This window comes from Vulpes lagopus, chromosome 4 (assembly GCF_018345385.1).
Source record: "Vulpes lagopus strain Blue_001 chromosome 4, ASM1834538v1, whole genome shotgun sequence".
Classification (NCBI taxonomy): Eukaryota; Metazoa; Chordata; class Mammalia; order Carnivora; family Canidae; genus Vulpes; species Vulpes lagopus.
The window spans coordinates 101,714,688-101,727,140 of NC_054827.1; the positions used below are offsets into that span (position 1 = coordinate 101,714,688).

Consider the following 12,453-nt stretch of genomic DNA (forward strand, 5'->3'; position numbering starts at 1 on the left):
GCCTGACCTGGGCTTCCTATGCCCTCAGGCCACCCTCACCCTCCACCCCCACCAGGGCTAGTAGGTGACCTCGCGTCAACTGCCTGTGCAGAGCCTGTGGCAGCCCCCCAGTAGTGTCTAAATGGGTCTAGTCTGTTTGTTTGCTAGGTGATGGAGCTCCTCTGGGTTACTGCCAGGTTAGATTCCCTATGGTCCTTAATGCTTTTACAGTGAGTATGGAGTACAGCCTGTTTCCTAAGACTGTTAACAAAAGATAATTGTCACGTTGTACACGCAGGCCTCCCTCTTGATGAAAGCTATCCTCACTGTTCAGCTCTTGCCTTAGCACAGCCTCAAGAAAATGAGCCCAGGGTTACTGGAATTTGTTTGTTTGGTTTTTTTTTTTTGGAATTGTTTTGGAATTAAAAGCCTTCTAACCTCCAGTATGTCAGATTGTAACCCTGCAATCCTCTTGCACTTTGAACAAAGCCTGGGAATTTTTTTTTTTTTTTTTTTGCCTGTATATGAACTAGAGACAGAACAGAGTCGGCAGGGCCTCCAGGAGACATTAAGCCCCCTTGCCCACCAGGCCACACTTCCTCCCTCACTCTAACTCACAGACAAACTAAACATTGTGTTGGAGTGGAAATGGGAGAAGATTCATGGCCTTGAAACATCTGTGCTACCAGGGCTCAGATTTACAAGCTATGTCATGCTTCTGTGCTTTAGAAAATGACCTCATCTCCTGCCAGGCCACAGGCATCAGGTTGCAGATGATTCTAGAAGATGTTTTTAAAGTTAGGGATGGCCATTGTAAGAGTACTGAAATCTCTGGTGCTTCATGGCTTCAGGGCGCAGGGGTATGTGGTATCTCCCCACCCTGTTTGACCTTCCATCTCTCTGGAAAATCCTGTTGTCACCTGTCTGAGATGGACATCCAATGGGGTGCCCACCCCCAGAAAAACAAACTGCTCATCAGGGAGTAACTCCTTAGCTATAATAACAGGATAAATTTGCTCTCCCCGAAAAGACTTGATCATGTGGTTCCCAGTTCAAAAACCTAATTTGGGGGTCAGACAGGTGAGGGAAATACATCAGGGTCTTGCAATAAAGCAGTTTTCCTGTATCCCAGGTAAAGAAAAAGTAGTTTCAAATTTAGAGACAGGGAAGTCACCCACAGTGGATGCCTACACCTTCCTCTGTTCCCCAGCTCGAGGCTGTGCTGATCTACAAGGGCCCTGACATGATGCCTGACATGTGGCCCACTTGTATGGGACAACAGCTATCAGGAACCCCTCCTCCATCCTCACTCCATCTGATGAGCGACCTTGCAGGCAGCACCTGTAGAGAGCAGATTTCTGGGCAGAGACGGCTCTGCCATCCCACCTGGCCTAGGACCTCACAGTGTTCACTTCAGTCACCCCCCCCAACCTTAATTTCAGTAATTAATCCCTTCTTCCCTCCCTCCCGTCCTCCTTTCCTTTCACTCTCTCTTCCAGAGATCCATGCATGCTAAGGAGCATCCTCTTTGGAAAGTATGAATAGGCCTTCCCGAGTTAGAGGTTGGGCCATTTAGGCACTAGCTGGAGTTAGGCTGAGCTGCATCGCATCCTCTCTCACAGCATCTCTGTGAGATCAGCCATGCTAAGGGAAGGGGGCATGTGGTACTCAGGGCTAGAGGACCAACTTAAATGGGGTGCTTTGTAGGGGGGCAGTTGGTCAGCATATGACTGCTGGGAGGAAGATATCCTAAGAGGTGGGAGGACATTACAAGTAAGGGGCTAGAAGGGTGTTAAGCGCAGCTGTGTCCTCCTGTGTCCGAGAGACCAGCTCCTTACTCAGGAAGGGGAGGGAAATGCTTCCCATCCCTCTTGCCTGCCCTGTTATCTGAGTGGGGCACCACTTCTGCTAAAGCCTAGGGTCTGAAACTCAGTCCCTCCTCTTCGAGCCGCAACCCCTTCCTATGCCCTGGACATCTGTCAGTCTCGGTGGTATGGGCTCATCTCAGGGGAACAAAAACTCAGAAAGATCTTTACTCTAGAAGAAGAGCTCAGATTCTTTGGCTAATTCCCAATTAGACAGAAAATCAAAATAGCCAGAGTCCTCCACTCCAGATTATCCTTGTTAATTTTTAGACCTGGCATGTTCATCTCTCTAATGCTTTTAAAATCGACAGAATAAATGCCACATCATCCTCACATTTGCTGTCACAAGATTATCAGAGTAGCCAAAATTAATACTTAGTTGGAGCATTAAATCTGCGATGCCTTCTTCCATGAGTCTACTCAAGTAAAGGGATTTTCTACTTGGTAGAATTTTCTCCTACCAAGAGAAACTTCTGAGTAAATACTCAGAGATACACCTGCTGGTCTTGCAGTGGACAGAGCCCCATTGAAAGAAAGGAACAGGGGACTCCAGTTCAATCAACTTCTGTCTCCCTACAAACTCCGGGGGTGGGGGAGGGGGAAGTGCAGCTGGCGCTGAGATCTCTCCAGACTTCACCTCACAGCAGAATTCCTGCTTCCATCCAGCAATGGCCTAGGTGCCAAGCAAAGTAGACCTTGCAGAAAAATGAAACTTACTTATTCTCAGGCCTAACTTTTCTCTAGGTGGACTGGATTCAATAGACATGTTGTGCAGATGTTGACTTGTCGCCTTTCTAAAGGGAGCATGACCAGGGTGAATTTTAGGTGTTCTCAGAACTCTCCAGGCATGCCTGCAGTACACACAAGCCCCGTGTTCTCTGCATTTTGACCACTCTGTCTTCATAGAGCTCTCATCCTCGTAATGTCTTAATGTCCCACTCTGCTTCTGGTGTGCCTGCTGGTCTTCCTGGCATGAGCAAGAGAGGTCCATGACCACGATCCTCAAAGCTGTCCCTGAATTTAAATGATTACCATTTACTGAGCATGGACTGGGTGTTAGTCATGTCCTCAGTTGTTTACATGCATGAACCCATTTACTCCTGTCAACAACCCTATAAAGAAGGTACTAGTTTCCCCCTTTTCAGACAAGGGCATTAAGGTCAGTGATGTGGGGGCACACAGCTAGCAGGCGGCAGAGGCAGAGCCCAAACCTCAAAGTGCAGCCCTGGGAACACTCACTCTCGCTGCACAAGCTGACCCAATTCCTGCTCCTTCGTGAGTTCTGGAGTGCTGTATTCATGCAGGCCACTCTGGAAGCACCTGGCACTCACATCACCATATGAGAAAGATGAATTCAAGGGGTGATACTTTGGAAAAAACATGAATTTAGATAAAACATTAGCTGGTCTAATCAAAATAGTGAGGAAGCACAAATACAACATTAGAGATGATAAGGGGGAAATAAGCACATGTAGAAGAAATGTAAAGAAGCAGAAGATTATGTTTCATCTTTTTGCCCATATTTATTTGCACTACACGATACACGTGAGATTTTCAAGAGGAAATGTCGAGTAGACCACTGTATAAGTGGGTCATAATCTTCTCTGGCAGTAGTTGTATGCTTGTCATGTGTCGCAGTAAGGTGGTCCACAGCAGGTGCTTCAGGAGGAATCCCATGTTTGCTCCCAAGATAGAAAGATACCGCATTTTCCTCTGCTAGAGCAGGGGTGGCTGGCCCCACTTGCCACTTGTATTAGTAAATAAAGTTTTCTTGGCACACTGCCATGACCATTCATTTATGTGTTACCATACATTTATGGAAGCTTTTGTGCCTCAACAGCAGAGTTGAATACCTGAGACAGAGCCCAGGTGGCCCCCAAAGCCTAAAATATATACATCTGATCCTTCACAGAATAAATTTGCTAGCCTCTATGCTGGTACCCTATGATTTCTCCAGTTTCAGACTCATTCCTAGTTAATTTCTTGGTTCAGAATTTCCAAACCAAGTAGGTGATGCAGATAGAGACCTCACACATGTACCTGCCCCCTGTGTGGTGTACCAGCTTCAGATGCTATTTTTCTCACATAACCTCATCACAGGAGTAATATTTCATCATATTAACATGTTTCACTCACCATCACAGGGGAGGAATTAGACAAAGATGAGGGGCATATGGTGTCATCCTAGAATTCTGCCTACTGTGCTGCCTTTTTGTAGGGAGCTCTGTTCCATCTTCCTACCACACAGAGTCCTCAGGCCTCATTTCCAGTCCTTACTCTTATAGAATATAGCTTTTTTTTCTCATACCCTCATGGACCATTCTGCTTCAGCCTCCACTCACTGCTCTGGCTTCCAGTTGCTTCATTTTCTATACCTGAGGTTTTCCTTTTCTTGTTTTCAAGATTGGCATATATTTAAAAATACGTTCATTGTATTATAATCAGTATGTTTATATGTTTGGAATGATTGAGTTTCTTCCTTCAATGGCATATCAACCATATTTTCCCAAATTTTAATGTTGTAAAACTAGGTTCTAAGATAACAGAGTCCATTAAAGTAAGTGGACCCTTGGAGCCCTCCCCTCAGTGAGCAGCAACCAGAGTTAAAGGAAGAATTAATGGTTAATCAACCGGAAAACTATACCAGTGTGTTCAGGTCTGGGGACTATTTTCCCCGTTTGCATTAGCTTTGCTTACCATATTGCTGGAGAGCTAAAATGTATGAAAACCAAGGGAAGTAAATTGCTGTATCCTTCTGAGACCTAAATCTTTGCTGAGAAACAGGTAGATTAACTAGGTCCTCTTGTCTAAATACTTATTATTTTCAAATAGTTCACCACCACTAAAAGCATATTGATCCGGTTTCCATTTCAAATCTACAAGCAATCTTCAAATGTTGTTATGGTACTTTTCTTCAGATGTGGCCGAGCAGTATTTTCAAGAGAGCATGGCGAATCTTAAGGATGCTGAAGGAATGGGAAAAGCCAAATTTCTTTCAATTCAAGATGATTATTGCCATTTTCTACAAGTCATAGGACAAAAAGAGGTAAGTGAGTTTGGATCAGAGTTGACTAGTTAATTTACATGAGTTGTTATACAAAGGGCTATTCTTGGGCAGCCCCAGTGGCTCAGCGGTTTAGCGCCGCCTGCAGCCCTGGGCGTGATCCTGGAGACCCGGGATTGAGTCCCACATCGGACTCCCTGCATGGAGCCTGCTTCTCTATCTGCCTGTGTCTCTGCCTCTCTCTCTCTGAATAAATAAATAAATAATTCTTTAAAAAAACAAAACAACAACAACAACAACAACAAAAACAAAGGGCTACTCTTTCTACTCTGCAAGCAGCCATTAAGCCTACATGTCCAAGGCATGTGCTAAGCTCCCATTGGGACAGGGATAAATAAAGCCAGGTGGCCTCTCTCAGCAGCTCCCAGATACTCAGTCTGGGGAAATGAAAACTATTCATGAGAATAGAATGCCATGCACCTCATTCCCCCCCCCCCCCCACAAAGGATCTTAAAGGACTAGAAACCTTGAAAACCCAATGGACAGACCCTGATTATCAAAGCCTGCAGTTATGTCTGGGATAGGGGGTGGTAGATAATATGCCTGATTCCTCCCTCCTTATTTTGGATTATAGATGGAATTTACATATCTAATGAGAACTATGCAGCACAGAAGTTACAGCTCGTGGTCCATTGAACCACGAGCATGCTTTTTTATGGCTTGTATGCTTTATATGCTTTATGTCAAAATGGAAGACGACCCAGAGTTTATATTCACTTAATTAAACCCTTGGAAACTTATTCCATGCAAAACCAGCTACCAGAAAGCCACTTGCTGTGGCTTGATTTATATAGGTATATCTGTTTTCAACTTTAACCTATCAAGGCAAATCCTTGAGATAAAAAACCTTTATTTCTTCTGCTGTTCTGTAGACCTCCCCCCACAGCTCTGTTCTAGCCCTTAACCCCCCGCACCGTTCTCTCAATTGATATGAGCTTACGGAATGTGGGTTTGTTTGGGGGGGTTTTTGTATATTCTTTTATTGGAGTTCGATTTGCTAACATATAGTAGTATAACACCCAGTGCTCATCCCGTCAAGTGCCCCCCTCAGTGCCCGTCACCCAGTCACCTCATGCCCCCACCGCCTCCCCTTCCACTACCCCTTGGAAAATAGGTTTTTAATCTAGATGCATCCGTGTTCCTCAGGCCAAAGTAGGACGACAGTAACCATAACAAATGGAGCTTATATGATTTTCTGGATCACTCAACTAAGTAGAAAGGGGCCTTCCAAGGACCTCACATTCTAGAATATCTATAGAAGTTCTCTGGAGAGTACTCAGGTCGGAAGCCTGGAGGGGAAGAGGGGGAGTGTGCCCATATCATGCCTTCCCCCTTCCAGCTCATCAGTCATTTTAACCTCTAAAATGTCCTGGTTGCCAGATCCACCTCTGCCAATCATCACCTCCTGTTTGGACCACTCAGACTCTGGTCCTCCAGCTGCTTTTTTCACTCTTGCCTTTTTCTCATCCATTATGAATAAGGAAGTGATGGTGATCTTTTCAAAATGCAGATCTGATCCATGAACCCCTGTTTGCAAAATACTCCAGTGGCTTCTCAATGCCCTTAAAATAAATCAGAATCCTGTATGTCTCACAATACCTGCCACATGATCTGGATTCTGCTGACATTTCCAGTCTTATTTTCCCCCCTCCCCTAATCTGTTCTGGCCACATTGGCCTTTCTAATCCTCACTGATTTAGCTAATGCAGATCCGTCTTTTTTTTTTTTTTTTTTTTTTTTTTTATTTATTTATGATAGTCACAGAGAGAGAGAGAGAGGCAGAGACACAGGCGGAGGAAGAAGCAGGCTCCATGCACCGGGAGCCCGACGTGGGATTCGATCCCGGGTCTCCAGGATCGCGCCCTGGGCCAAAGGCAGGCGCCAAACCGCTGCGCCACCCAGGGATCCCCTGCAGATCCGTCTTTGAGGACTCATCAGTTTGCCTGATTCCTTTCCCCACTCTTCATTAGATTTTTCCCATTGTTGTTCATCATAGAATCCTTTTGACATAATAATGTGATAAGGGGTGCCTGGGTGGCACAGTTGGTTGAGCATCCGCCTCTTGGTTTCAGGTCAAGTGATGATCTTGGGGTTGTGAGATCAAGCCCCTTGTTGGGCTCTGCTTGGGATGCTCTCCCTCTCCCTCTGTTTCTCCCACTCAAGCTCTTGCTCTTTCTCAAATAAATAAATTAAAAAATATGGTAAGCATGGTATAGGAATAATAAACAATATAATGAGAATAGTAAGTTTTGTGTGGATATGTACTATCTTTCCCATGATTAGACTGAATTCTGTGAGAGCAGGGATCCTCATGCTCATGATGGTTAGCGAGATAAGCAGATGGGTGGGTGGGTGCTTGGCTGTGGGCCACCTGACTGCTCTGGCTACCACAGGGCATCTGCCCTCTCCCCCGTTCTTGTCTGGCATCCTGCCCTGGTGTCTGTCACTGATGCCACACTTCACTGCCCTTGCCCTAGTCACCCAAATAAGTGGTACTGAACTAAAGATGTACCTCGTTCCCCTCAACCTCTCTTGGAGATTTTAACAAACTGGCTCTTTTTGTTCAATCCCCTGCCAGCCCTTCTGGTGCCCTGGTAAGAATAGAAAAAGCTGTGTCTTCTTCAGGTCGATACAACTTGTGCCAGGGCACATTGCTTGGAGAGCGGCACACAGGCTGGATTTCAGCTGTCCTCATTTTCCTGCCCTTGTGCATGACACAACCCATCCAACCAAATGTGGTAGCTTTGCACGGTGCTCACCCTGGTCGCAGCCCTCTTTCTGGATTCTAGCCAGAGTTGACCAACAAGGCTGGGCCCAATGACAGTCCCAGGCATGAGCATGGCCCCATGCTCAGACTACCCCGGATGTGGTCACAACCCATACACGAGCAGAATCCTGTGCTAACAGGAAGGTGATCTTTGGGAAGGAAAATGCCTTTTAAAGTAAAATGTCACTCTGCCATTTGTGTGAGTTTATCTTCTAGTTTAGCTACTTTCCTGCTCAAGAACTTTCTCCAGCTTCTTACTCCCCATAAGAAAATCAAAACTCCTGAGCCTGGCATGAAAGCTCTCCACCACCACCAGCCCATCCTGTGACTCATGCCTTGTTTCCCTTCCTACTCTCTGGGTTAGAGTCAGATGAGCCCTCAGGGCTGACCCTGTCCTTCTCCTACCTCACACCTGGGCTCCCAGTTTCCCATGCCTTCTCTTTAGCCCACCCAGGTCCTATTTTTCCTTCATCCCTCTCCATAAAGCTGTTCTAACTTTAACAGACTGACACAGTCAGTCCACCCATGTGCCATCTCTCTTCCATGGCCCTCTCCACCTGCCATTCAAGTTCATGCACGTCTCCCTCTAGTTTTCCCAATCAGGCTATAAATGGCATTGAAAGCTTCATTTAGAAAAAGAATCTGGCTCTTCTTTCTATCATTGGCTCCTCAAAACCTGACAATCAATTTGCATGGACAAGTTGCCAAGTCTAGCACCTGCGCCATCCCAAATCCTTGCTCAGAGATGCTGGGAATGGATCGCAATACAAAGGACATGATAGGCTTTAGCATCAGGCAAGTTCCCCATGCACCGAGGTAGGTCACACACTTCACAGTTTACAGTTTCTCTGCTCCTATGTGATTTCATCTTTCTACCAAGAAATTGTTTCTGCATCATCAATGCCTTCGCTGCTCCACACCCCTCACCCCATCCCTGGCACTTAACTCATATTATTGCCAATAAAACGTGTAAAGCTTTGCCAGCTCCTTCTGTCTCTGGAGCGCTTATCAGGATGTCTTCAGGGCTATTCGGTGGGGAAAGCCCTTTAACTGGTTCCAGGCTTATTTGGCTCTCAAAGTCAGCATTTGTATTCTGTAGCCATAGTCAGGCTTTCCTATACAAGAGCATGGGAGAAATTCAGGAGAAATGTTAGGGATGGACAGGCAGGGCTTTCCCTTTGTACATCTTGGTGTCTGACTAAAGAGCTTAATGTCAGAACATACTGGTTTCTGACCAACTCATGTTTTTTATTCCGCGTTGGTGTAAGTAAATCTGATAAACCAAACAAAATATCAAACGTATTTAATTTTTCTCCATGTTAGAATGTTTGCTTTTGGTTTCCTAAACTATTTCTTATGAGAAATAGAAAACCCTGGAATATGTTCTGGATGTTTTGTAAGGACCTAAATTGCCAGGAAACTCTGACTTTTGCTTATGTAAGAACATCACTGAAAAGAATTAAAATTACTGGCCAGATTCAGATCCTAGGTCTGCCCCTGCAGAGCTGTCTGATCCTGAGTAAGTTTCTCGACCACTCTGTGCCTCAGTTTCCTCCTCTGTTCAGTGAGGATTAAAATCGTACTTATCTAGAGGAGACAGAATTAAATGCCCTCACACAGGTAAACTGTCCAGCACAGTTCTTGGCACATAGAGGACACAATAGATGTTAGCATCTGCTCCTAATACTCAGCTGAAGTGAATTCCTGTAAAATCTGAAGTGGCTTTGTTCTCCAAGTGTCGTTCATGCATTCTCTCTCCAGAGTTAACACCTCTCTGTCCCCATCCATGCTGTTTCCTGTGTCCTGTTTAAAGAGGAAAGTGGGCCTAGCTCATGAGATGCTACCCCTGAAAAGGGAAAATACACATCAGTTACATCATTTTCTTTTTCTTTTTTTAAAGATTTATTTGAGAAAGAGAGAGTATATGAGTAAGGGAAGGGGCAGAGGGAGAGAACATCCAAGCAGACTCCCATTGAGTGTGGAGCCTGACTCAGGGCTCATAAGCTGAATCCAGCTAATGAGCTGAATCCAAAAGTTAGTTGCTTAACCAACTGAGCCACTCAGCAGCCTCCAGTTACACCATTTTATTAAGAGGCATTGATCCTTATCAGCCTTTGAACTTTCTTACCAAACTTTAGCTTTTGTTCCTTTCACAGAAAGCAACCTCGATCCTGAGAGAGTCCCTGGAAGCCAAAGTGGCAGTATTTGGTGACCTCAGTCCCAAGGTGGCAGAGACGTACCGGATGTTGGGTGGGACCGACCTGGCTCAGGGGAACCACAGTGGGGCCCACAAGAAACTGAAGAAGGTAAAGCTGGAGCCAATACTAATATGGAGAAAATTCTCTCCTGGGTCACTTTCTCTCCCTCCACCATGCTGTTTTTAAATGAAACTTTATCAGAGGCTTATGTGGTAAGATGACACCACTTTCACAGTCAATCTAAGCCAACACTCTTTGGGATAAACAGTACAGTAATCCACTTATACACCTATGTTGTTAGATGAATTATCAATTTTTTTTACCACGCAAATATTTTTAAAATTTTGCCTACTGCATTTTATCAATCTCTTATGTACCCCTTTTGTACACACAGTTTATGGAGGAATTCTTGTGTGTGTTCTTTAGTATTTATATGTTTGTTTCTTTTTAAATTTGAAGTTTGTCTGTATGGAAGGTGTGAGGTAAGGATCCAATGTTATCTTTTTTTCAAATGGCTACCCAGTCGCCTAGCATTATTTTATTAAAGAGCCCATCTGTGCTCCAATGACTTGAGAGAACACCTTCATCATGTACTACCCTTCTATATATATACTTGAGTATATTCCTAGCTTTCTATTCTCTTCTATTTGTCTTTCTGTTTACTCAAATTCCAGTGCCTCATTATCTCAATTATAGAGATTTCATAGTATGGGTTAATAGCTGGTAGGACTCAACTCCCTGCACGGTGCATGGTTTTTTATCTCCCTAGAGTATCAGGCTTTCTAGACATTTTTGTATATTTATTTTTCTTTATTTTTCCTTTTTTTAAAAAGATTTTATTTATTTTTTCATGAGAGACACAGAGAGAGAGAGGCAGAGATGCGGGCAGAGGGAGAAGCAGGCTCCATGCAGGGAGCCTGATGTGGGACTGGATCCCAGGACTCCAGGATCAGGCTCTGGGCCAAAGGCAGACGCTAAACCACTGAGCCACCCAGGCATCCCTGCATATTTATTTTTCTATGTGAATTTTAATAATCAACTTGTCTAGCTCTATAAGAAGTTTGGTAGAATTTTTTTGGAGCATTGTGTTATTTATAACAACTTCAAGAGGACTGACATCTTTATGATATGGAGTTATTCTACCCAAGAACAAGGGGTAGTCTTTATATTTGTTCATGTCTACTTGCGTATCATTCAGGCACATTTTAAAGTGTTCCTTATATAAGTTCTGCACATTTCTTATTAGGCTGATTTCTAAGCATTTCCTCTTCTTTAATGCTATTATAAACGGAGTTTTATCTGGTATTATATCTTTTAACTGCTTGTGTATATGTGTATGCAAACTATTGGTTTATCTCTGTTATTTTATATTCTGCTAGCTTGCTTATCTCTTTTCTTGTTTGAGTTAATTTGAGCATTGGTTCTTTCAGGTTTTTCAGGTGTACTGTTACATCATCTGCAGTTAGTTTTACTTTCTGTTTTATGCTTCAGTTCTTGTGCTTCTAATTGATTTCTCTTGTCTAATTGCATTGGTTTGTACCTCTAGTACAAAACAAGTAATAGTGGAGATAATAGGCATCCTTGTCTTGTTCTGATCTTAGTGGAAATGCCTCTAGTGATTCTTCATATAGTAGATTCTGACTTTGGACTAAGTTTTATATATTATATCCTGATAAAGAAGTATTCATCGGTTTCTATTTTCATGAGTGTTTTTTTTTTAAATAGAAATAAATGCTGGATTTTATCAAAGGTGTATTATATTGTAACATTGAACCAACCTTGCATTCCTAGAGTAAATCCCCTTTGGTCCTATTGAACTATTTTTTCAACATGTTGATTCTGTTTGCTAACATTTATTTTAGGACTTTTTGCACCAGTATTGGTAAGTGATATTTGTTTAAGTACAATGTTATATTTGCTTCATAAAAATAATTTGGAAGTTTACCTTTATTTCCTATGCTTGAAGGAATTTACACGCACTAAAACTAGTATCTAGTCTTTGAAGTTTTGTACCTCCAATGAAACTCTTTAGGCTTGCTGTTTTTGGATGGCAGGGAATTTCTTGACAATCTTCTCTATTCCTCTGTAAAAAAAATTGCTCTGTTGAAGCTTTCTATCCCCAATGAGGTCATTTTATTAACCTGTATTTATCTATTTCACTATCATTTTTTAAGATTTATTTGCATTTTAATTGACTTACAAAGTAATCTCATGAATTTTTAAAATTTCTACTTTTTTAATAGTTACCTTCCCATTTAATTTCTTCATTTTATATTTGAATTTCCTCACTTTTCAATGACTGAGTTAGTGGTTTGTCTTTTTTGTCAGTTTTTCAAACTCCATAGGTGAATCACCTTCGTGTTCTTTGTCACTAATTTCTGATCTTATCTTTATTACTTCTTTTTTTGTGACTTACTTTGTTTGACTTTGTTGGAGTTTTCTCTATCTTTTTGAATTGGGAATTAAATTCATTTGTTGTCATTTTTCCTGAGATAGTGTTTTTAGGCTGTAACTTTTTCTTTTCTTATTGCTTTAAATGCATCTCATAAGTTTTGTCATGTTGTGTTTTCATTACATGAA

The 12,453-nt window shown here is 43.0% G+C and overlaps 1 protein-coding gene across 3 annotated transcripts in view; it reads left to right on the forward strand.

Moving 5' to 3' along the window:
* The window catches only part of TTC23 (tetratricopeptide repeat domain 23), a 97,103-nt gene that overhangs the window by 71,566 nt on the left and 13,084 nt on the right, over positions 1 to 12,453 (forward strand). For 2 of the 3 annotated variants that reach the window (XM_041751695.1, XM_041751694.1), the window contains exons 8-9: positions 4,763 to 4,890; positions 9,832 to 9,981. In XM_041751695.1, coding sequence (XP_041607629.1) covers positions 4,763 to 4,890; positions 9,832 to 9,981 — 278 coding nt within the window. Of the gene's footprint in view, positions 1 to 4,762; positions 4,891 to 6,666; positions 9,807 to 9,831; positions 9,982 to 12,453 lie in introns of those variants that run through there. The other variant, XM_041751696.1, reaches the window with a different exon arrangement.